At 36.9% G+C, this 22855-nt stretch overlaps 1 protein-coding gene across 8 annotated transcripts in view; it reads left to right on the top strand.

Moving 5' to 3' along the window:
• The window catches only part of CDC27 (cell division cycle 27), a 108696-nt gene that overhangs the window by 36668 nt on the left and 49173 nt on the right, over positions 1-22855 (top strand). For 7 of the 8 annotated variants that reach the window (XR_006356354.1, XR_006356353.1, XM_044002671.1 and 4 more), the window contains exons 2-4: positions 4784-4859; positions 9965-10112; positions 13703-13828. Coding sequence is in view for 6 of the 8 variants with exons in the window: in XM_044002671.1 (XP_043858606.1) it covers positions 4784-4859; positions 9965-10112; positions 13703-13828 (350 nt within the window). In the remaining 2 variants the exon portion in view is untranslated. Of the gene's footprint in view, positions 1-4783; positions 4860-9964; positions 10113-13702; positions 13829-22855 lie in introns of those variants that run through there. The other variant, XM_044002674.1, reaches the window with a different exon arrangement.

The raw sequence follows: 22855 nt of genomic DNA, 5'->3' as shown, positions 1-22855 counted from the left end.
TGTCAGGCTAAGGAATTAGATTTTATTCTATAAGTAGTTGGGAGCTACTGAAAGGGTTTTGAGCAGAGATGGACATCAGACCTGTGCATTTTAAAAATTGTTTTAGCAGTTGTGTAAGGAATGGATTGGACTGGAGATAGGAATACCAGTTGTGAGGCTCTTGTAATGGTACAAGGGAGATATGATTAGGAAACTGGAGAAGATGAATGAGTGCAAGAGACTGCAAAGGTAGAATCAAGAAGATGTGGTAACTCATGGTAATTAATTGGATATGGGGGTGTAAAGGAGAGGAAGGAGCCATAGATGAATAAGAATTCAAGCCTGGATGATAGGAGGAAAGTTGGGAGGAATAGCAGGTTTATGAAGTGAAATGTTTTTCCATGTTAATTTTCAGACACCAGCAGAACAACAGTCCTAATTACTTATTGGACAATCCCACCAAGATGTCCTATAGGTATTTCAAACATGACGCCCAAAACATAACCTATCTCTTTTCTATTCCCAATTCTCCCCTCGTCTAAACTTTTCTATTTCTATGACAGTTACCACCATGCTTTCAGATACCGAAGTTTGCAATATTAGTGTCATCTTTAATACTTCATTCACCCTGACTTAATGCATCTTATAGTTTCTATCTTTGTAACATCTGGTTTATCCATCAACTATTTTCTGCTTGTATAGCCACCACTTTAATTCAGGTTTTCTTATCTCTTTCCTGCATTGTTGAAATAGCCTCTTGGTCTCCCTAGCTCAGGTCTCTCCCTACTCCAGTCCATCACCTACACAACTGCCTGTGTCATTTTCTTAAAGCTTAGTTCTGACCTCTTCACTAAGTAAACTCCAGTGACTCCCCTTTACCTCTAGGATCAGGTATAAACTCTTTTCATTGTCATTTAAAGTTCTTCATAAGTGGGCCTCATCCAACCTTTCCAGGTGCTACACATACTACAATACATTCATACTGGCGCTCTTGCTTTTCCTGACACACGACACTATCCTTTATCTCTCTGCTTTTTACACTGGTCATCCACCATACCTGAAATGTTATCTTACCATACCTTACTTTCCTCTCTTGCAATCCCTGATTTCCTTCAAAATTTCTGCTAAAGTGCCATCTTCTGCATGGGGCCTTTCCTGGTACCTTCCAGCTGTTAGGGCCTTCCTTTCCAAGATTACCTTGTATATATTTTATTTATATATGTGTGTGTGTATATATATATATATATATGCATGCATATATACACACACACACACACACATACATACATGCCCATTGTCTCTCAAGTTGTTGAAATGTGAATCCTTTGAGGGCAGGTACTGTTTGACTTTTGTCTTTGTATCCCCAGGGCTTACCCTAGTTCCCGGCACATAGGTGGTTAATACATGTTCTTTCATTGACTAGTTTTCTAGGAACCAATTAGTACAGTAGGCAATGAGATGGAGAAGAATTTGGGAAGGGAATAAGCAGTTATGTAATGCCTACTATGTGCTGGGGGCTATGCAAAGTGCTTTTTACAAATATCTTATTTGATCCTCACAACAACATTGTGAAGCACGTGCTTATTGTCCCCATTTTTACAGTTTCTTTGCAACTGAGGCAGACAGACCTTAAGAAGGTCACATAGCTAGTATATGTCTAAGGCTATATTTGAACTCAGGCTTTCCTGACTTCAAGCACAGTGCTCTATCCATTGTACCACCAACTGTTTCTGTTTAGTGTTTGAAAAAGCAATGGACTTGGAACCAAGAAACTTGGATTCTAATCCCTACTCTGCTATTTATAATGTGTGACCTTGGGCAAACTTTTTCAGCTTTCAATTCAATAAATGACTAACCATGATTCTAGGGCATCCACCTCCTGATAGAAAGGGGATGGATTCAAGATGCAGAATGAGAAACATTTTTGGACATAGCCAATGTGGGAATTTGTTTTGCTATACTAGGCATATTTGTTACAAGGATTTTGTTTTTGTTTTCAGTGGGTGAGATGAGAGGAACAGAAATTAATTGGTTTTTAGTGAAAAAAGATACTCACATCCAAATGTAATAGAAATAATAACTGAAACCTTGAAATTGATTGAGCTCAACAAGAAGAAAAGTCTAGAAATGGCTAAGGACAAGTCCTTAAGAGATACCCAGTTGGGGGCAAGAGAAGGAAGAAGAACCATTGAAGGGAAATAAAAAGAAGTAGTTTAGAAAAGAACTAGAAGAGAGCAGTGTTTTGGAATCCAAGAGAAAAAAGAATATCAAGAAGGGAAAGGGAGGAATCCATAGTCTCATGCCACAGGAGAAGGTCAGGAATATTGAAATCTGAGAAAAAAGTCCTAATTACAAGTATAAAGTATTATTTTAGAATTTGTGTTTATATCAGCATTGATACACCTTTCATTGAAGTAGCTCATAACTATCAACTTAGTAGATAATCTTCAAGATTCATGTATCTAAAAAGCTTATCACCCTTTCATTAACTTAGGAATGAACATTTCTGAACTTAGCTAGACTGATCTTCTGATAACAGATAATATGGTCTATCATTGAACCTATTCTTAAATCTTTTCTAGCATATGATTCTATCAATCTATAAACATAAAGTATGTACTATGTGCCTGGCACTGTGCTAAGTGCTGGTAGTACAAAAAAAGAGGCAAAAGACAGTTCCTGCTCTCAAGTAGCTTGACAGCATACAAACAAATATATCCAAAGCAAACTATATACAGATGAATAGGGAATAATTAATAAAGGAAAGGCACTGGAATCAAGAAGAGTTAGGGTCCACTTCCTATAGAAGATGGGCTTTTAGTTGGGACTAAAGGAAGCCAGGAAGGTAAGTAGTAGGAGCAGAGAAAGGGGAGCATTCCAGGCATGGGGGACAGTCAAAGAAAATGCTTGGAGCTGAGAGATGGAGTGTTTTGTTCATGGAACAGCCAGGAGATCAGGAGAGTAATATACAAGAAGACTGGAGAGGTATGAGAGGAGTTAAGTTATGGAGGACTTTGAATGCCAAAAAGCATTTTTTATTTGCTCTTGGAGGTGATGGGGTGCCACTGGAGTTTTATTGAGTAGAGGAATCACATTGTTAAACCAGAACTTTAGGAAAATCACTTTAGTGGCTGAATGGAGAGTGGATTGGAGTGGCCAGAGACTTGAGGCAGGGAGACCCACCAGCAGCCTAGTGTAGTAGGCCAGGTGTGAGGTGATGAGGACTTGTGCTAGATTCGATGGCAGTGAAAGAGGAGAGAAGGGGAAGTATTGGAGAGATGTTGCAAAGGTGAAATCAACAGGTTGGCTATAGTGGGTGAGAGATAGTTATGAATCCAGGATGTCTTGTATGTTGTGAGCCTGAGGGACTGGGAATATGATGTTTCCCTCTGCAGTAATAAAGAGGGCAGGAAGTGGGGCAGTTTTAGAGGGAAAGATAATGAGTTCTGTTTTTGACATTAAATTTAAGGTATCACTGTAGGGGGGCAGCTAGGTGGCACATTGGATAAAGCATTGGCCATGGATTCAGGAGGACCTGAGTTCAAATCTGACCTCAGACACTTGACACTTACTAAGCTGCGTGACCCTGGGAAAGTCATTTAACCTTCATTGCCCCGCCAAAAAAAAAAAAGTTCTCGATGTCTGAAAGGCAGTTGGAGAGGTGAGACTGGAAGTCAGCAGAGAGAGTGGGGCAGGAAAGACAGTAAAATCCATGGGAATGGATGAGATTGCCAAGTGAAGGTAGTATAAAATAAACCGGTCAACCTGCCAGATGACAAAGGGAAATGTGAAAATCTGTTCCCTGAGACGAGCTGAAATGAGTGAATAGTATATGTACCTTTAAATTAACTGCTCAATATATAAATTTTACTCATTTCCTCACAAATTAGCTTAAATATTTTAAATGATCTGATTTAATGAGTTTATGGATAGCCACTAAGAAGGGAAAAGAACCAGAGGGAACTAAAGACAAATAGCTATAACTCTCAGCTTTCCTTATGTAGTTTTGTTTTTGTTTTTTGTGAGGCAATTGGGGCCACCTAGCCGCCCCTCCTTATGTAGTATTATGTGTTGATCAACTGTGATAGACTAGATTCTTCTTACCAATACAACGGTACAAGAAAATTCCAAAGGACTCATGGTGGAAAAGGCTCTCCAAATCCAGGGGGGGGAAAAGGAACTGTGGAATATGGACTATACTATTTCTTTTGTTTTTGGTGCTGTTGTTTTTCTTTTTTGAGGTTTTTCCTTTTTACTCTGATTCTTCTCTTATAACATGACTAATGCAGAAATATGTTTAATGTTTTATATATATGTATGTATGTGTATATAGATATAACCTATATCAGATTACCTACTGTCTAGGGGAGGGGGGAGAAAAATTTGAAATTGGAAGTCTTATATAAACAAATGTTGAAAACTATCTCTACATGTAACTGGAAAATAATAAAATGCTTTTATTTTTAAAAAAATAGTGAATGTAGTAGAGCCTTCTGTTTAGTGTTATTATCTTGTTGAGTTTAATCATAGGCATTTGATTTGTTGTCTTAGTAGTGGTTGGTTTGGAGAAAGTCAGGAGGTAGAGTAACAATGAAATTGGAACCTTTGCACTAGTCTTAATTGTTTTACTAGGTCACCAAATATTGCCATTACTTGAATTGTGGGTGCTAATTTGACATTTTCAATTCAACCTTTGACTACTGTGTTAGGTGTAGGCATTGTGGAAATAAATAAACTCTTTGAAATGTACGTGAACCATACAAGATCTCAGAGGCCTTTTTTTTTTCTCTCTCTCTCTCTGCAGGCTGCTATATGGCAAGCACTAAACCACTATGCTTTCCGAGATGCAGTTTTCCTTGCAGAAAGACTGTATGCCGAAGGTATGTGATCCATTTGTTTTGAATTTGCTGTTTAATATTTGCAGTTTGAGGCTTTCTTCTGGTCTTTACTAATGGGAACCAAAAGAAATGTTTGTGGCAGAAGTCTTAAAGAATAATTTGTACACAAGGATTTTGATACTTTTCTTTGTTTTGTAGTTAGTTTTAGTTTTAGAGAACCAACTATAAGTGTATATGGATTTTATTAGATGGCCACTTAACACTATCAAATTTTATGATGGCAGGAATTGTCTTCTTTTGAGAGAAATGCTAAGGGACTTAAGATTCCTCTTCACTTTAATTGGCCCCTCTGTCATATGCCAGAGGAGATTCACGTCCACTGAGATCTTGAGTCTTAGGGACTTGACTAGAGGGTTTATGCTTCTCAGGATTAAGGCATTGGAAGCTTAATCCTTGAACAGGGTATCTTCTACTAGGGGTGATAAACTGATCTCTGCATCCCCCCAAGAAATTCATTATTAATAATTATTTTCTTGCATATCTACTGTTTCAGAGGGCAGGCCAGAATGCCCTGCCACCTCTCCTTACCAACTATATTCCCAGCTTCCCACTGTATAGAATGATGACCGGTGAACACTGAACACCATCATTCTCTTTTTTTTTTTTTTTTTTTTTAGTGAGGCAATTGGGGTTAAGTGACTTGCCCAGAGTCACACAGCTAGTAAGTGTTAAGTGTCTGAGGCCGGATCTGAACTCAGGTACTCCTGACTCCAGGGCCGGTGCTCTTTCCATTGCGCCATCTAGCCGCCCCGAACACCATCTTTCTCATACTGACCTGGTTATTTTCTCTATCCTATGACTGACAGACTTGTCCTTCATACTGCCTTTAGCCTTGTGATTCACAATCACTGTCTACTGAGGGAAAAATCATTTTCTCCTGTTAGGTCTTATCCATATCCACCACAGCACCATGCCTCTACAGCCATTTCTTCCTCGGTTCTCTCATTTCATTGTGCCTAAACTGTATTATTAACTCTCCTTTAACCCTACATCCCAGGAGGTAGCTTGGTGACTCAGTGGATAGAGCACCAGTCCTGGAATCAGGTAGACCTGAATTCAAACCCAGCCTCAGACACTTACCAGCTGTGTGGCCCTAGGCAAGTCACTTAACCTCTATTTGCCTTAATCCACTGGAGAAGGAAATAGTAAACCGCTCTAGTATCCTTTCCAAGAAAACTCATTGGAAAGCATGGTCCACTGGGTCATAGAGTCAGACATGACTGAACAACTGAACACCAACACTAGATCCCAACCCTTCTTTGTTTCTATTTCTGTGGTGCTGAACAGTTAAGGAATTCATGCTTCTGTGCCAATTATGTCCACCCCAGATTCATCCAACTTACTGTTGCTGTATGGCAATCCTTTTCCTCAGTTGAGAGTCTGTTGCTCTGGCCTCAGTAGCTCATTCAAATTTCCTCTTCTTTCCTCAAGTACCCATATAGTTTCTTGCCCTCCTCTTTAGGAGCAGATGACATTAACTCTTATTTCAAAGAAAAAAAGTCTAGGCTCTTTGTCCTATCCCCCTATTCTGTACTTGCAAACTCTTCTATCTTCATACTCCTTTTGTCAGAGACTTCTGTCTCAGAGGAAGAAGTTACCTTTCTCTTTGTGCCTAAAGACTTTTCCATAAGCATACCACTTCATCTGCTATCCTGTGCATTGACCATCCTCTGTGCCTGTAACATATTCCTTCCTCACTTCTCTGTTCTGGAATTTTTGGTTTCCTTAAAGATTCAGACCAGGAATCACATAAAACTTTCCTTGGCTTCCCTAGTTGCATATCTCCCTTTTCCCAAACTATCTTGCCTTCATTTTATAAGTATTCCGTATATATTCATCTGTGTACCTTTTGTCTAATTTAAAATATAAGCTTCTTGAAAGCAGTAACTGTCACTTTTGTCTTTGTATCTTCAGTGTCTGTCTCATGGTAAGAGCTTGAAAAATGCTTCTCTCTCAGTTCCCTTCCTACTTGAGTGCTCCTTTTGGTCTTTTTGGCCAATTAATTTTTTTTTTTTTTTTTTTTTTTTTTTTAGTGAGGCAATTGGGGTTAAGTGACTTGCCCAGGGTCACACAGCTAGTAAGTATAAGTGTCTGAGGCCGGATTTGAACTCAGGTACTCCTGATTCCAGGGCCGGTGCTCTATCCACTGTGCCACCTAGCTGCCCCCAATTAATTATTTTTATTAGTTTGTTTTCTCTCCTGCCCCATCCGCAAGAAGAAGTGTTACTCAAGGTTCTTTTTGTGGATTTTCTTTTCATTCCATGCACTCTTTCTCTTCTTTTCCAGCTTTATTTCACATGACATTCATAGACTGTTGTGGTATATATCTAAACCTACTTTGTTAAAATGCTTTTCAGTTTTTTCAACCAATCTTGGTAAATAGGAAGCCCTCCCCCTAGTAATTTTGTAGGTTACTTTGTCTGATTGCTTCTGGATCATGCTTGTCTAGTCAATTCTACTAATTTACTTTTCTATTTTAATGTAATAAATAATTTTAACGAATACTGTTCATAATAACATTTCCAGAACTCCATTTCTATTTGACAAAAATTTCTGAGAAAACTGGAAGGCAATTTGGTAGAAACTAGAGTTAGTGAAACACCTGGTAGCTCAGTGGATAGAGCACTGGGCCTGGAGTGAGGAAGACATGAATTTTCAGATCTAGCCTCAGATACTTCCTAGTAGTGTGACCCTGGGCAAGTCACTTAACGTCTGATTGACAAAAAGATCTACTGGTGAAAGAAATGGCAAACCACTCCAGTATCTTTGCGAAGAAATCCCATGGACAGTTGGTCCACAGGGTCACAAAGAGTCGGATACTACTGATGAATTGAACATCAAAGAGTTAAACAATCTTTTATACCAAAATAATAATTTCTAAATGACCAAAATGGTTTCTAAATGGATATATGACCTAAAAATAAAAAGTTACATTATTTTAAAAGTTAGAGGAGGGGCAGCTAGGTGGTGCAGTGGATAAAGCACTGGCCCTGGTTTCAGGAAGACCTGAGTTCAAATTAGGCCTCAGACACTTGCCTCTTACTAGCTGTGTGACCCTGGGCAAGTCACTTAACCCTCATTGCCCCACCAAAAAAAAAAAAAGAGAGACAATTTAAGAATTATCTTTTATAACCATGGCTAGTAGGAAAGATCTTAACAAAACAAGATATAGAGGTGATCATAAGGTATAAAATATACCATTTCAAAAATATACAATTTCGGGGCAGCTAGATGGCGCAGTGGATAGAGCACCGGCCCTGGAGTCAGGAGTACCTGAGTTCAAATCCGGCCTCAGACACTTTACACTTACTAGCTGTGTGACCCTGGGCAAGTCACTTAACCCCCATTGCCTCACTAAAACAAAACAAAACAAAAAAACAAATAAAAATTATACAATTTCAAATATATAAAACATACAAAGTTAAATAAAATTATGCTCCTCATCTTTTTATTTATCTTGAGATCCCAGACCTTTTGTTCTCTAAATAAATCTTGTTATTTTGTCTATTGTAAAAAGTATTGGTTGGGGCAGCTAGATGGTACAGTGGATAGAGCACCAGCCCTGAAGTCAGGAGGACATTTACTAGCTGTGTGACCCTGGGCAAGTCACTTAACCCCAATTGCCTCACCCCCCCCCAAAAAAAGTATTGGTAACTTGGTATGGCATTAATTCTATAAATTAATTTAGGTGGTTTAAATTTTCTTATTATATTGATATGAATCAACAATGAGCAATGAATATTCTTCTAGTTATTCAAGTCTTCCATTTTTTTAAGGTATTATTTTTAATTATTTTAAATTTACTGATGCCATTTTACATCACAACTATTTAAAGATATGCTTCTCAGCACCCAGAGCTTTTCCTTATGACAAAAAAAGTTAACCAAAACCACAGTACCTGGCCCATAGTAGGTGCTTAATAAATGCTTATTGACTGACTAGTGTCTGAAATTATATGCCACATTGCATGGTTATAGTCTCCCACATCTATAAGAATAGAAGGGAGGTATATTTATTCTTATTTTCATATAGTCATTGATAATGACTTCTTTTCAAAACTGTCCATATCCATTTAGCTATTGGGGAATGCTTTTTAAAAAAAATGATCATTTTGGGGGAGGCTAGGTGGCTCAGTGGATAAAGCACCGGCCCTGGATTCAGGAGTTCCTGAGTTCAAATCCGGCCTCAGACACTTGACACTTACTGGCTGTGTGACCCTGGGCAAATCACTTAACCCCATTGCCCTGTAAAAAAAAAAAAAAAAGATCATTTCTTTCTCTTGTTTGGTTAAGAATTTTCCCATGTCCCCTAGTTGTGAAAGGCATTTCTTATTTTTCTCCAATTTGTATATAATGTTACCTTTTATAACCAGGTAGCCTATTTACCTGGAAATTACTAAAATGTATGGTATGAGATGCTAGGCTAAACTTTTTTTTTGTGAGGCAATTGGGGTTAAGTGACTTGCCCAGGGTCACACAGCTAGTAAGTGTTAAGTGTCTGAGGCCGGATCTGAACTCAGGTCCTCCTGAATCCAGGGCTGGTGCTCTATCCACTGCGCCACCTAGCTGCCCCGTAGGCTAAACTTTTGTTGTAGTCAAATTGGTTTTTAGTTTTTCCATTACTTCTGTGTGTGTGTGTGTGTGTGTGTTATTTTCCCAGATGGTATTGAGTTTAACTAGTACTACATTACTGAGTTGAGTTGTTTCTGATTGTTACCTATTTGTCATTTCCACTGATCCATTTTTCTATTTTTTATTATTATCAGGTAATTTTGATAATTACTGCCTCATGATATAGTTTGAAAACTGGAAGGGCCATTTCCCCATGATTCCTACTTTTTTCATTCTTTCTCTTGAGATTTTTGCTCTTATGCCATTAAAGATTTTTGAGTAGAAGTATGATACAGTCAGATCTGTGTTTTTGTTCTATCCTTCAGAAAATTAATTATATAATTACTCTGTTGTTAAAATATAGGTTGACAAAAGTTTTATCCTCATTGAAATTTCTGAACTGTTTTTGTATTAATTGCTTAATTTTATTTTAAAGACAAAATGATAACCATTTTTTGAATTTTTTTTTCCCTTCAGTACACTCAGAAGAAGCATTGTTTTTACTGGCAACCTGTTATTATCGCTCAGGAAAGGCATATAAAGCATATAGACTCTTGAAGGGACACAGTTGTACTACACCACAGTGTAAATATCTACTTGCAAAATGTTGCGTTGACCTCAGCAAGTAAGTTGGTTAGCTAACTTTCCTTTTTTAATGCTGTATATTTAGACAAAACATTGTTACTTGTCGGATCCTATTATTATAAATTCAATATTACTGTCCTAATTCTTTAGTATTAAAACTTTGTTGTATTAGAATAATTATTAAAATAATTGGAGGGGCAGCTAGGTGGTACAGTGGATAGAGCACTGGTCTTGGATTCAGGAGGACCTGAGTTCAAATCCGGCCTCACACACTTAACATTTACTAGCCGTGTGACTCTGGGCAAGTCACTTAACCCCCACTGCCCTGCCGAAGGAAGGAAGGAAGGAAGGAAGGAAGGAAGGAAGGAAGGAAGGAAGGAAGGAAGGAAGGAAGGAAGGAAGGAAGGAAGGAAGGAAGGAAAAGATAATTGGAGAATTTTTATTCTTATGAAAAGGTAATATCACGACAGTAATAGTTGGAATTTAACCTATGGTTAAATTCTCCCTGACTCTTGAGATGAGATGCCACAAGTGGCATTACCTTTGCTTTCAGATATGAACTTGATAGAATAAATCTGGAAAAAAGCATCTGTCTGCACATTCAGGGTAGGTGCCTTTTGGGGGCTAATAAATATATGCTTTCCCAGCCACATTCCCTGTGATTAGGGGTGGGTAGTTAGGAGACAATTTCCTGCTATCAGGCAAAGTTGGTGGTATGGTAATTCTTAATGTTCTTTCTGTACACTTTATTCATTTATTTATTTGTTTGTTTGTTTTCTTTCTGTGCATTTTGAACTCATTTATCCAAGTGTAGCACTTTTGACTTGTGACCATCTTCATTCTGTGTGTGGAAACAGCCAAGAGTGTATAACACTCAGTGATGGTTTATTAATAGACCTCCTACTTAATACATACTGATAAGAGCTCAAGCATTTTTTTAAAGAATTCAGTTGTTATATTTTGTTTTTTATATCATCTTCATTTCCAGTTATCCCTCTTCCTTCCTTCTACCCAGCCTAATTTGTAATGAAAATTTAAAAAGAACAGGAAAAAAACAGTTTAGCAAAACTAGCCAGCACATTAGCAGAATCTAACAGCCCATGGAATGTTTCATATCCATAGTTCCCCCACTTCTGCAAGAAGGTACCTTATTTATCTTTTCTCCAGTGCAAAGCATGGTCATTATTATTATACATCATACATTTTCTCTTTTTGTAATTTCCATTTAAATTGTTGTAGTAATTTTGTATTATGGTTTTTTGGTTGTGCTTACTTCACTCTATATCAATCATATAAGTCTTCTCATGCTTCACTGAATTTTTCATATCTTTTCTTACATTCCACCCAAAAGTATATCAGCATTCTTTTAATACTTCAAAAAAGCATCAAGAAATTAAATCCTAAAAGCCTGTCTATACATTTATTTTGCTTATTGATCCTATAAGCAAAAGTCCCAAGTTAGACATTATTAATTTATATTAAAATCAATTCAAACACACAAGAAATTAATCTTATGTAAAATAACATTAGATTGCCCTCTTTTATGTTAGGATAGTTATAGTTTTAGATGTTTTTATATTGTTTATATATTTATAGTTATGATCGGTTAAGTGAGTTAGTCAAGAATAGATGTTAGTAATTAGAAATATTTTTCATAATGGAAATTTATTTTTAAGAGTAAACTTAGGGCAGCTAGGTGGTGCAGTGGATAGAGCACCAGCCCTGGAGTCAGGAGAACCTGAGTTCAAATCCAGCCTCAGACACTTAACACACTAACTAGCTTTGTGACTCTGGGCAAGTCACTTAACCCCAATTGCCTCACTTAAAAAAAAAAAAGTAAACTTAAAAGATAATACTTTACGAACCCTAATTTCCCATTGTAAACAAACCTATATTGGAATCAAGATCCTATTTTCTCATTCACCGCTACTTTTAAGAGATTGCTAGGTAGAACAGGAGACCTTGGTTTTTAATTTTGGTTCTGGAACTAATTCATTATATGACTTTGAATAAGTCACTTTATCTATCTGGGCTCAGTTTCTTCATTTATAAGTAAAAAGGTTGGACTTGACAGTCTATACCTTGCTAAGTTTATGATTTCCATCATTTTAGAAAAGGATAGCTGGAAGATATAGGGATGAACCCTATTTTCAAAGAAACATTAATAAGCAAATGGCTGACTACTACTTGCTTAAAATCAAGAAATTAGATTTAGTTTTGTTTAGTGTATGTTCCTATTTCATGAAATCACAGAACAACTAAGTACCTCATTATTCTTTAATATATTACAAATTATTTTCCCAATTAAAATTTATAATTGTAACTTTTTGTACTTGCTACCTAGAAGAAACCCACAGATCCATAAAATTCAAAGTAGTAACCTTACAATCAACCAAATCCTGCCTCTTTCTAGCTGTGTAACAAGCTGGGACAGGTCTCTTTATCTCCTCCAGGAGTCTAACATTCTATTAATCTGACTTGTTCTTTATTCAAAAGCAAAATTGAAATTTAATAATCTGCTCTCCTAACCCTAAAACTGATAAATATCTGCCTATATGAAGTCCCCATCTACACAAAAATGTTTATATCAACATTTTTTGCAATAGCAAAGAAGTGAAAACAAAGTAAATACCCTATGATTAGGGAATGGCTACACAGAATGTGGTACCTGAATATAATGGAATGTTACAGTGCTCTAAGAAATGATAAATAGATGGAAAGACTTACTTGAAATAATACAGAGTCAAGTAAGCAGAGTCAAGAAAAAAACGTGCACAGTGACTACAATAATGTCAGTGAACAACCACTACAAAACAAAAGTGAATGTTGTTAAACTATAAAGAACAAGCATGGTCCCAATGAAGAAATATGAGAATATATCTTTACCCCACACCTTTGCAAAAATTAGAGGTTCACAGTTGTGAAATACTGTATATATTTTCAAACTTTTTCAGTGTACTGATTGGTTTTCCTGACTTTTCCCCTTTTTTTTCTTTAAAAAATATTCTTTATTATATGGGATGGCTCTATGGGGGCGGGGGGAGTCATGCTGGGAGAAACTTTGGTGATATAAAAACAAAAGGTATCAAAAAATTTTTATTAAAAAAACCTGGGGCAGTTAGGTGGCGCAGTGGATAAAACAAAGGCCCTGGATTCAGGAGGACCTGAGTTCAAACCCAGCCTCAGACACTTAACACTTACTAGCTGTGTGACCCTGGGCAAGTCACTTAACCCCAATTGTCCCACACCAAAACAAAAACAAAAAACAAAAAACAAAACCTGGGAGGAAGGGAGGGAGAGCATATGGAACTTATATATATATTTTTAAAAAGAATGTTAAAATTAAATGTCATTGAGGGAAAAAATAAGAATAGTAAGGGGAAAAAAGGAACAGATCATCCAAAACAAAACAAAAAACAAACCTGCCTACCTTTTCTTCCCTAAACCCCAGGAAGAATTATATCCCTCAGGTTACCCTAAACATACTTAAGTATAGAGTCAAATGAGTATTGATTGTATGTTTCTAACAGAACATTGCCTGTTTCTATCTCTAGTAGAGGTTGGTAATAGAAGATATTGCTACATAAAGTAATTTATTATTTTGTACCTAAATTTCTGTTTTATTTTAAGGCTTGCTGAGGGGGAACAGATCTTATCTGGTGGAGTTTTAAATAAGCAGAAAAGCCATGATGATATTGTTACAGAGTTTGGTGATTCAGCTTGCTTCACACTTTCATTGTTGGGACATGTATATTGGTAAGTGAAAATTATTTCAACTGTTAGAAATCTTTGTTTATAATAAAAATGACAGTTCTACCCAAGTTAACTTACTTATTCTGTGCCTTGCCAATCAAACTAATTGTTTGCAACCCAGGTCAAAAGGTCTTACTGATTTGATTTATTTTTATCAAATAATTTTCACCCATCTGTTGGTATAATTCATCTGGTTCCCAGGCTTTTTGAGCATATAAATGAAGTAGAGATATTGGATTCTATGTCTCAGTCTCTAGTTGTCAATTTTTACAATTTCCAGAGTATAAATTATGCCTTTCCCTCACTTTGAAGGGAAGAATGCCAAAATGTAGGTCATTGAAAGGGAAGAAAAAGGTAAGAAAGAGAGTAAAAAACTGAACCTTTTTTCTAAGATTTAAAATATTTCCCCACTCCATGGAAAGTAGTTTTGATTCAGACTTCACTAGAATTCTAGAGAAGTCATCTTCTTTCTCCTTCCTTTCCTTCCTTCCTCCCCCCTTTCTTTTGTCAATGAGAAGTTAAATAATTTGCTTAGGATTTCAGAGCCAATATGCATCCGAGGTATGATTTCAAACCCAGTTCTTCTTGACAGAAACAGTCTAGCTATCTACTATACCATACTGCTTCTCTCTTATTTTTTAAAAGGAAAATTGATCCCAGTTTGTATAGATTTTTTTCTTTTTATCCCCAACATATTTTTTATTTTATTAACGTTTTTTTTTTTAACAATTTTTGAGTTTCAGATTTTCTCCCTCCCTTCCCCTCTCCTTGAGAAGGCAAACAATTTTATATAGATTATACATGTGAAGTCATGCAAAACATATTTACATATTAACCAGGTTGTAAGAGAAAACACAGGACCCCCCCAAAAAAAAAAAAAAAAAGCCCAACAAACAAGACAAATAAAGATTTTTAAAAAGTATGCTTCGATCTGCATTCAGACTCTATCACTTCTTTGGAGGTAGATAGCATTTTTCATAAGTCCTTTGGAATTGTCTTGGATTGTTGTATTGATCAGAATAACTAAGTCATTCACAGGTGATCATTGTACAATATTGTTGTTATTGTGTACATTGTTTTCCTGATTCTTCTCACTTCTCTTTGCATCCGTTCATGTAAGTCTTCACAAGTTTTTCTGATGCCATCCTACTCATCATTCCTTTTTTTTTCTTTTAAAAATGAGCATCTCCATGATTTCTAGTTCTTTGTAACCACAAAAATATATAAATATATTATAGTTATATAATATATATATAATTATATAACATAATATATAAATATTTTTGTACATAGGTCCTTTTCCTTTTTTTTTTTTTTTAATTTTCTTGGGATACAGACCTAGTAATGGTATTGCTGTATCAAAGGGTATATACACAGTTTATATATAATATAGCACTTTGGGTATAGTTCCAAATTATCTTATAGTGTATATATAGTATATTATATTCCAAATTATATTATAGTATATAAAAATATATTTAATATAGCCCTTTGAGTATAGTTCCAAATTACTCTCCAGAATGGTTGGATCAGTTCACAACTCCATCAACAATGCATTAGTATCCCAATTTTCCCACATCCCCTCCAGCATTTTCCTTTTCTGTGATATTAGCCAATCTGATAGTTGTGAGGTGGTACCTCAGAGTTGCTTTAATTTGCATTTCTCATTAATAGTGATTTAGAGCATTTTTTTCATATGACCATAGATAGCTTTTATCTGAAAACTGCCTTTTTGTATTCTTTGACCATTTATCAGTTGGGCAATGTCTCAGATTCTTATAAATTTGTTTCTGTTTTATCCATATTTGAGAAATGAGATCTCTTTAAGAAACACTTCCTATAAAATTTTTTTTACCCACTTTCTGCTTTCCTTCTAATCTTCATTGCATTTGTTTTATTTGTGCAAAATCTATTTAATTTTATATAATAAAAATTATCCATTTTATTCAATTCTAATTTTTAAGAAATACCTTTTTCCATTTGGCCAGTTCTGCTTTTTAAGGTGTTTTTTTCTTCAGTGAATTTTTGTGCCTCTTTTATCATTAAAGCAATTTTGTTTGTTAAGGTGTTATTCTTCAGTAATTTTTGTGTCTCTTTTGCCAATCTGTTAATTCTCCTTTCATAATTTTCTTGCATCACTCTTGTTTCATTTCCCAATTTTTCTTCTATCACTTTTTCTTTAACTCTTTTTAGGAATTTTCATTTGGCTTGGGTCCAATTGCATTTTTCTTTGAGGTGGTCCTGGGAGAGGTATGGTTACTGCTCTTCTGGTTTGCACTCTGATCTTTACGTAGGAAGGTCCCTTGGTACCCTGTAGCCACAAGTGCTAGTACTCCTTTTGCCTTGGAACTGCAACCAGGCTGCTTGCTTCCTTGTGACTGACCCCCTTCCCAGCTTGCAATTCCAAGGTAACTCAAAATTATGAATGGGCAATAGAGCTCCCAATAAGTGCCAGCTGTGGTTCTTCTGTAATCTCTTTCTGACCAGTTGTCTGACCCCCTTACTATCTCTAAACTAAGAGCACCCAAAACCCCTGTGACTGCTATTGTTGCCAGTGTGTGTGGGCTGCAGACAGGCTTCTACTCTACTGTCACAGACTCCTTCCAACCTCCTAAGTTTTCTTTGGCTGAAAAAATATCTCACCCTGAACTTTTGTTGGCTCTACTGCTCCAAAATTGATTTGAGGTGTTATTTTAAAGGTGTTGTGAGGGGAATGTTGAGTTCAGTTGGGTTGCCCGTAATCTAACCATCTTGGTGCCACACTCTGGTATAGAATATTTTAAAAACAAAAAAGTATAGCGGTTTTTAGAAAAATTATTATAACAAATTGGACTGGGCTAATGGACTCTTGACTTACTTATTTTAGATGCTGTTCTTTGGAGAAATTGACAAAATCAAGGCAGTCACATACTTTCTTAAAAGGTTGAGATTGGAAGGAGGGTGGGATTTGACTAACTCATCACCACAGTTCTTCAAAGTAAAAAGGGAACCACATTACAGATTCTAAATCAGTTCCAAAGGGCAAGTAGATTTGGATACTCTAAGTCTTTGAGGGTATGAGTGATATCTAGGAGTATGTAATTATTGGAAGGTGGTAGAATTTCATTTGGAAAGGAATCATTATGGAAATATTGATTCTTAAATACATTTTTAATCTCTTTTAAAATATTTTGTTGGGGGCAGCTAGGTGGTGCAGTGGATAGAGCACTGGCCCTGGATTCAGGAGGACCTGAGTTCAAATCCAGCCTCAGACACTTAACAATTACTAGCTGTGTGACCCTGGGCAAGTCACTTAACCCCAGTTGCCTCACCAAAAAAAAAAAAAACAAAAAAAACTTTTGTTGGTCCAATTGGTTCATAAAAATAAGAGATCTAGAGTGGATGGGAGGGTGCTTAGCTTAGTTTTGTGTATTATAATAAGATTATTACAATAAAATTCACTGCCTTAAATATTCTAGTATATGTCCGTGAAAGATTCTTAAGGATTTTGTATGACTTTGTCCCTTTAATGACTTTAGAGTCCATTCCAAAGTTTCTCCAGTCTTTGCCTTGTATAAGGCAGGCCTTTTTTTTTTTTTAATCAGTCTGAAGAAACTAACATCCTTTTGGATCTTATAAATTAATTTGGTATAAATATAGCTACCATTTGGGAGGCTTTTCTTCTTCCCCAGGTAATAATCACCAAAATTATGCTACCATTGACCTCTATCTCTTCCTTATCTCTTTCCTTCTCACATATTACCATGAATGAATTAGTGAATGAATGAAAACAGATTTTAAATTATTTCACTCTGTGTTGAGTACTATCCTAACCAGTGGGGATACAAATACAAAATCAAAGCTAATCCCTGTCTCAGAGAGCTTATGTTCTAATAAGGGTAGACTAGACAGACAGACAGACAGATGTGGTAGTCATTTAACGTCATTGTGGTCATGAAAGTTGTTGAATGGAGCCTTAGGAGTTAGAATGATATATTCCATCCAGGAACAAGGGTAGAATTGATTTGATCATAGTTCCAAAAAAAAAAAAAGGTGGGGGGAGTGCTGGGATTGGATGGAAGGGAGAAAAGAGTAAGCACTCAAAATTCTAGACATTCTGGAAAGATGGCCATCTGGCTTTCACAAGCCACTGCAGGAAAAGATCTCCACCACTTGTTTTCCATCAGTAACTTCCTCTCATTTACCTAGGCTCAAATCTTGATGTCATCCTCAACTCCTCCCTTATGTATCCAGTCTTTTGACAAGGCTTGTCAATTCTACCCTAGCAACCTCTCTTATATTATGTCTTCTACTCTCCAGCAACACAGCAACACAGCCTAGTTCAGGCCCTCATCAATTCTAGAGTATAATAGTAATAATAATAATAATAGCTAACATTTAGATAGTGCTTATTGTGTGACTAGGGTAAGCACTTTACAATTTATTAACTCATTGGATCCTCACAGCAACCTTGGGAAGTAGGTACTAGTATTTCCATTTTACATATAAGGAAACTGAGGCAAACAGTTTTAAGTAACTTGCCCAGAGTTACATAGCTAGTAAGTATCTGAGACCAGATTTGAACACAGGTCTTCCTGACTGCAGTCCCAGCATGCTATCTACTGTGCTACCTAGCTGCCCTAGGTAGTAGCTGGATATTATAGTAATCTAATTTGGTCCCCTTGCCTTGTGTATTTGCCTTTAGTTACTGCCTCTATTAAGCTGCCAAAATTATTTTCTCAGAATGTATCATATCAGACCAGGTGTTCTCTCACACACACACATGCATGCACACATGCATACACACACATCTGCATACACTAAACTCCAATGGGTCCTATTATCTCTAGGATTAAATACAAAATCCTTTGTTGGCATTTAAAGCTTCTTACAACTTCTTCTCCTACCTTGCCCGTGTTCTTGATCTTTACTCTGCTCCACATGCTCGACAGTCTGCCTATATTGGTCTGCTTGTTCCTCAAACACAATGCTGTGTCTCCCATCTTTGCCTTTGCATTGACTATCCTTTATGTTTAGCATGCTCTCCCTCCTCACCTGTACCTCAGCATCCTTCAAGACTCAGCTCAGATCCCCTCACATCCTCTAAGAAGCCTTTCCCTGTCCTCCTGGGTTCTTGTGCCTTTACTTTTCAGATTACCTTATTATTTTCATATTTCTACCATTTAGAATCTGAGCTCCCTGAAGAGAAGAAACTAATTTTCCTTTTCTTTATATTCCTAGTTTTTAGCATAGTGCTGGACACATAGTAAGGTCTTACTACATGTTTGTTGACTAACTAGCTGGTGGATTTATGGGTGTCTTCAAATAACTGGCAGATACAATGGCAGTTATTGTGGGCAGATATTATGGCAGAGATCTGAAATTCATACACTTTAAACCCTAGAGATTTGCTTTTTCAGGGATGAAAAATCCATGGCATTTCATCAGTTGTGATTATCAATAGAGGATATGGGCATGTTAGGCTCCAAATAATTATGTTATTTCTGGGAGCTGAGATTCCTGTCCTCTTCTAGAGGGGAAATAAGGCCTAATGAAGAATTGAAGAATAACTGGTAGTAGTGGGTATTGAGGAGATACAATAACAAAGGGAAAAAACAACACACTTAAATTGGCAGAGGTCAGGGGGCAGCTAGGTGGCACAGTGGATAAAGCACTGGCCCTGGATTCCCGAGTACCTGAGTTCAAATCCAACCTCAGACACTTGACACTTACTAGCTGTGTGACCCTGGGCAAGTCACTTAACCCCCATTGCCCCACCAAAAAAAAAAAATTGGCAGAGGTCTATGATACCATATTATCTCACTTGCCCCCTCTTCTTATATCTAAAGGAAAAATAGACAGCCCTTTAATGCTTTGAGGGTTCAGGGTAGCAATAATCTGGGAGCATGCTAGATGGGGTTGTACAGTTAAGCAGCCCTGATACAAGTGGACAGAGAACAAAATAGCTTTCTTCTCTCTCATTACTTATTTTAATAGAAATGGTGGGGGGCAGCTAGGTGATACAGTGGATAGAGCACCAGACCTGGAGTCAGGAGTACCTGAGTTCAAATCCGGCCTCAGACACTTAACACTTACTAGCTGTGTGACCCTGGGCAAGTCACTTAACCCCAATTGCCTCACCAATAAATAAATAAATAGAACTGGTGGATGGAAGTAGAACTGAATTCCAAAAGATAGGACAATCCTACCCATTAATGTTTATCTTAGATGTTATATATCTATTTATATACCAACTACAGTTCTATACATGGGGGCAATATGTATTTCGTTTCCAGTATAATTTCTGATGATGCCCAGAATTTGGTTGATTCTTTTTGGGGGGGAGTGTTGAGTAGGGGTGGAGAGGAGGAGGTAGAATGGAGAGTTGCCAGAACACATTAATGTTGGGGAAAAGTTGGAATAAATCTTTTTTTTCCAGCAATTTCTTTTTTTTTTTAATTATAAAAGTATTTTATTATTTTCCAGTTACGTGTAGAGATAGTTTTCAACATTTTTTTATAAGATTTCTAGTTTCAAATTTTTTTCCCTCCCTCCCCCACTCCCCAAGACAGCAAGTAATCTGATATAGGTTATATATGTACAATAACATTAAACATATTTCTGCATTAGTCATGTTATAAGAGAAGAATCAGCAAAAAGGAAAAACCTCGAAAAAGAAAAACAACAGCACCAAAAACAAAACAAATAGTATGGTTCAATCTGCATCCACATTCCACAGTTCTTTTTTTTCTGGATTTGGAGAACATTTTCCATCATGAGTCCTTTGGAACTATCTTGGACCATTGTATTGCTGAGAAGAACCAAGTCTATCACAGTTGATCAACACATAATGTTGATGATACTTTGTACAATGTTCTGGTTCTGCTCATTTCACTCATCATCAGTTCATGCAAATCCTTCCAAGTTTCTCTGAAAATTGCCTGCTCATTGTTTCTTAGAGCACAATAGAATTCCATTACATTCATATACTACAACTTGTTCAGCCATTCCCCAATGGATGGCCAGCCTCTCAATTTCCAATTCCTTGCCACCACAAAAAGAGCAGCTATAAATATTTTTGTACATATGGATCCCTTTCTTTTTTTCATGATCTCTTTGGGAAAAAAGACCCAATAGTGGTATTGCTGGGTCAAAGGGTATGCACAGCTTTATAGCCCTTTGGGCATAATTCCAAATTGCTCTCCGAAATGGTCGGATCAATTCACAGCTCCACCAACAATGCATTAGTGTTCCAATTTTTCCACAGCTTCTATTGGTATAAATCTTAAAAATTCCTTTCTGAACCATCACCTTCAGGTCACTTCCACTTCCTGATTTCATGGTCCTTTTCAAGAATGAAGAACAAGCAATGAACAAACGAACATCCGCCCTCACCAGAAGCTTAGAAATACTGTCACTTTAGAATGAGGTCTTGAGAATGAATGAAAAAGCACTTATTGAGCATTTACTATGTTCAAAGCACTGTGCTAAGTGCTAGGGATATAAACAGAATAAATAAGACAGTCCTTGCTGTCAAGAAGCTCCCATATAGACAGTACATATAGGAGTGTTGAGTTGTAGGGCAGATGGAAAGAACCAGTGGTCCTTAGGATGCTGGATCTTTAGTTTCAGTTCTATTAATAAAACTATATGCCTCGCTTTAAACCATTAGACAGTGGCAAGGAATTTGCTGGTGAGAACTTTTTTTTTCTATGTATTCAGTAGCTATGGCTGCTGAAGAGGCAGTTTGCTTCCCCTAGACAACAGCTTCATGAACAGGCTGGAAGCTGGGGCTCTTCTCAGGGTCTTGGGCATAGGGTCCTGCACTGCCCTCACAGGGGTCTGAGGGAAGGCTTTATTGGCAGTTTGTACTACCTTTAATCAAGTTCCTTTCACCCTATTCTCCCCCTTTTGCCAGTGTACAGTGGTAGAAAAAAACGCTGAACTTGGAATCAGGAGAGACCTGAGTTTAAATTCTGGCTGTGTGACCTTAGGCAAGGAAAGAGAGGCTCTTAATATTGTACCGCCCACCTACAGGGTTTATAGGAAGGAAGTCCTTTGTGAATCTTAAGGCCCATTATAAATTGAGTGGTTGTAATAGATTGGATGCATTAATAATGTCACCCATTTATAATATCCATTTAGAGTACAGAAATATCTTTTCCTATTATGAATCAATCCTTGTACAAATTATTGTATAAATTTTTTGTATCCCCAGCTCTTTGCATGGTATCTGGTATATAGTAGGCTCTTAATAAAAGCTTGTTGATTGATTGAGCTAAGTAATTTACTGCTATACAGCTTGACTTGGCTTAAGAACTCTGGTTATTTCGTGGTACCAATGTAGTTATCTCCCATGCCATCTGATTCTTAATACTAGAACTTCAGGAATCTCCTAGGTGGATTCCATTTACAACCTCTCAGTTTCGTTTTTAATTTGCTTTTTTCCAAATCTGGGAAACCAAACCTCAAGTCCTCTTTTTTTTAATGGAATCTGCTCAACAACTCTTTTTAATACCTATTTACAAAGGCTCCTCAGCAATTATTTTCTTATGCTTTTGTCGTGACAAACCTATTGACTTTCTTATTAGTATGTAAGCTCCTTGAGGGTAGAGACTATTTCAGTTTTGTCTCTTGATGCCTGTTTGTTGCTCAGTATTGTTTCCCATCTAAGATCCAAACATCACTTTTCCTCCTATACTTGTTGGACCTCCCTGCTTCCTTTTCTTGTTGTTCAGTCTTATCTAACTCTTTGTGACCCCATAGACCATAGCACATCCAGGCCCTTCTCTTCTCCACTATCTCTCAAAGTCTATCCAGGTTCATGTTTGTTGTTTCCATGATACTATCCATCTATCTCATCCTCTGCCATCCCCTTTTCTTTTTCCCTTCAGTCTTTCCCAACATCATGGCCTTTTCTAACAAGTCCTGTCTTAACATGGCTAAAGTATTTCAGCTTCATCTTCAGTATTTGGCCTTCCAGTGAATAGCCTGATTCATTTCTTTAAGTATTCACTGATTTGACCTTCTTGCTGTTAAAAAAGTCTTCTC

The sequence above is a fragment of the Dromiciops gliroides genome, chromosome 4 (assembly GCF_019393635.1).
Source record: "Dromiciops gliroides isolate mDroGli1 chromosome 4, mDroGli1.pri, whole genome shotgun sequence".
Taxonomy (NCBI): Eukaryota; Metazoa; Chordata; class Mammalia; order Microbiotheria; family Microbiotheriidae; genus Dromiciops; species Dromiciops gliroides.
Note: the sequence above shows the minus strand (reverse complement) of the source record. Positions and strands in the feature narration are given on the sequence as shown.